This window comes from Ptychodera flava, chromosome 18 (assembly GCF_041260155.1).
Source record: "Ptychodera flava strain L36383 chromosome 18, AS_Pfla_20210202, whole genome shotgun sequence".
In the NCBI taxonomy this organism is placed as follows: domain Eukaryota; kingdom Metazoa; phylum Hemichordata; class Enteropneusta; family Ptychoderidae; genus Ptychodera; species Ptychodera flava.
Window position 1 is genome coordinate 22,548,838 of NC_091945.1, and position 2,130 is coordinate 22,550,967.

Below are 2,130 nucleotides of genomic sequence, written 5' to 3' on the forward strand. Positions count from 1 at the left end.
CCGGAGTATGCTTTTCGGAATCATCAGTCGCTAACGTTTATTGATCTAAGCGGTAACAAGTTTAAGTCAATGGACAAAAATAGCTTTAAGTTTCTCTCAAATTTGCAATATTTAAATTTATCTGGCAATAATGTACAATTGGTAACAAACTCGGCATTCGCTGCTCTAAAATCTGTGCAGAGAGCCGTATTTGTGGGTTACATTTTCCGTCATCAAAGAGAAACTGAATTGGTCAATCACTCAGTGAAAAATCTTAGCAGCCTCACCAAGGTAAAGTTGGGATATTGGGCATTTAGATATTTTGATTTGGCAGATACCCCGTATCTTGAAAGTCTACACATTGACAATGGTCAGGTCCCATGCTGTTTTAAATTATTCCAAGAAAATCTCAACCTTGAGCATTTGACAGTTCTAATCGTAGAAAATGTCATTTTCGTTAGCTACTCCGAAAAGGATATAGTAATCGGTACTGAAATAATAAATATACAACCCCGGCAATATCTCAGAGTTCTTCGACTGGAAAATAACAATTTTAATCAACTCAACTTTACAAGTTTGAACGATTTTCGAAACCTTGAAGAATTGAGAGTGGCAAATAACAAGATATTTTTTATTCATGGCGCACCCGACAAGTTGACAAAACTGGAAAATTTGGATTTGTCTGGTAATTCGATCACGATTTTGTCGTCCGCAATATTCACTCTTCTTCCGTCGTTAAGATTTTTAAACGTCTACAATAATCCTTGGGACTGCAGTTGCAAAGTGAAACAATTTAAAAATTGGATGAGAAACGATAAACAGGTCAATGTCTATTACGGTTACACACAGCAACACACTTGTGTTTCACCGCCAACAAACTATGGTGTTACTATAGAAATGGTTGAACTTGGCTTGGAATGCAATTTAGTGTTCATGATCTCGTTACCATTGGCATGTTTCATAGTTGTAGTGATCATCATCGGCATACTGGTAAAGCGGTTTCACAGGCACATGTGTTTTGCGTTGTTCCATATCAAACTGAAACTAGGTGGGTATCAGCTCCAAATCAATGATGAGGACCAACCAATCAATAAACGATATGACGCATTCGTTGTTTACAACGAAAATGACAGTGATTGGGTCAACAATGAATTAGTCCCTAATCTGGAGAATATCGATCCGCCTAATTTCAGACTCTGCATTCACGAACGGGATTTCATTCCGGGCAATGAAATTATTGATAACATTCTAGAAAGTATCGAGAACAGCACGAAAACCATGCTAATACTGTCTCCAGATTTTGCTGCGAGTGAATGGTGTTACTTTGAAATGAGGATGGCACAGAGTTGTCTATTTGAAGAGAAACGAGATATTATTGTAATGATATCACTGAAGAGAATCCCTGATGGTGATATGCCTCGTATTTTACATAATCTTCTTAAAACCAAGAGCTATCTGGAGTGGCCTGAAAATGAAATGGGTAGAGAGTTGTTCTGGGAAAAGTTGAAAGTCGCACTCCGATCAGACAGTAGAGTAAACCGAGTGGCTAACCTGTAAGAAAGTATAGGAGACTTCTTAGTATATATGAGTTAATGTCTGCTTTCTGCTGTTTGGTTATAGGAATTTGTGATATGTTGATCTTGCATAAAAAGAATTCGATATGAAAATATCATCAATGTATTTGACATAGTATCCCTGTAATTATCAGGTATAAGATTTTTCTTACTTTAAGAATACGTGGTAGCAATAACATTACAATAGTAGAATCTAAGTTTCCCTATTGAAATTTATCGATTTCCCTCAATATTGAAGTGCCAGTTGCTGTAAATTTTGATGATGTTTTTCACTACTGCAGGTCTTTGTTATACTCCCGAAAGCTAAGTGTACAGCAACATCCAACGCAGCGTCTATTGCCATTAAAAGCATGGTTATTGTTTTGTTTTATCTACGTATTCATCTTTTGCACAAATAGTAGACTCTAACATAGTCGAAATACGGATAAACAATAGTTAATATAAACATCCACGATCAAGAGCTACATGCATTTGTGCATGGGTATCTTAGAAAACTCCTCAGACGTATTTTTATTGCGGTTCATGAGAATACACGAACAAAAATGACAGCCTTCACATTGGATTTTAGTCCCAACAA

The 2,130-nt window shown here is 36.6% G+C and overlaps 1 protein-coding gene across 1 annotated transcript; it reads left to right on the forward strand.

Moving 5' to 3' along the window:
* Positions 1 to 876: 876 nt before the first annotated feature.
* On the forward strand, positions 877 to 1,536 carry LOC139117667 (toll-like receptor 2 type-2). Its single transcript, XM_070680908.1, has one exon. It carries the CDS (start codon positions 877 to 879, stop codon positions 1,534 to 1,536), a length of 660 nt encoding a protein of 219 aa, XP_070537009.1.
* Positions 1,537 to 2,130: the final 594 nt, after the last annotated feature.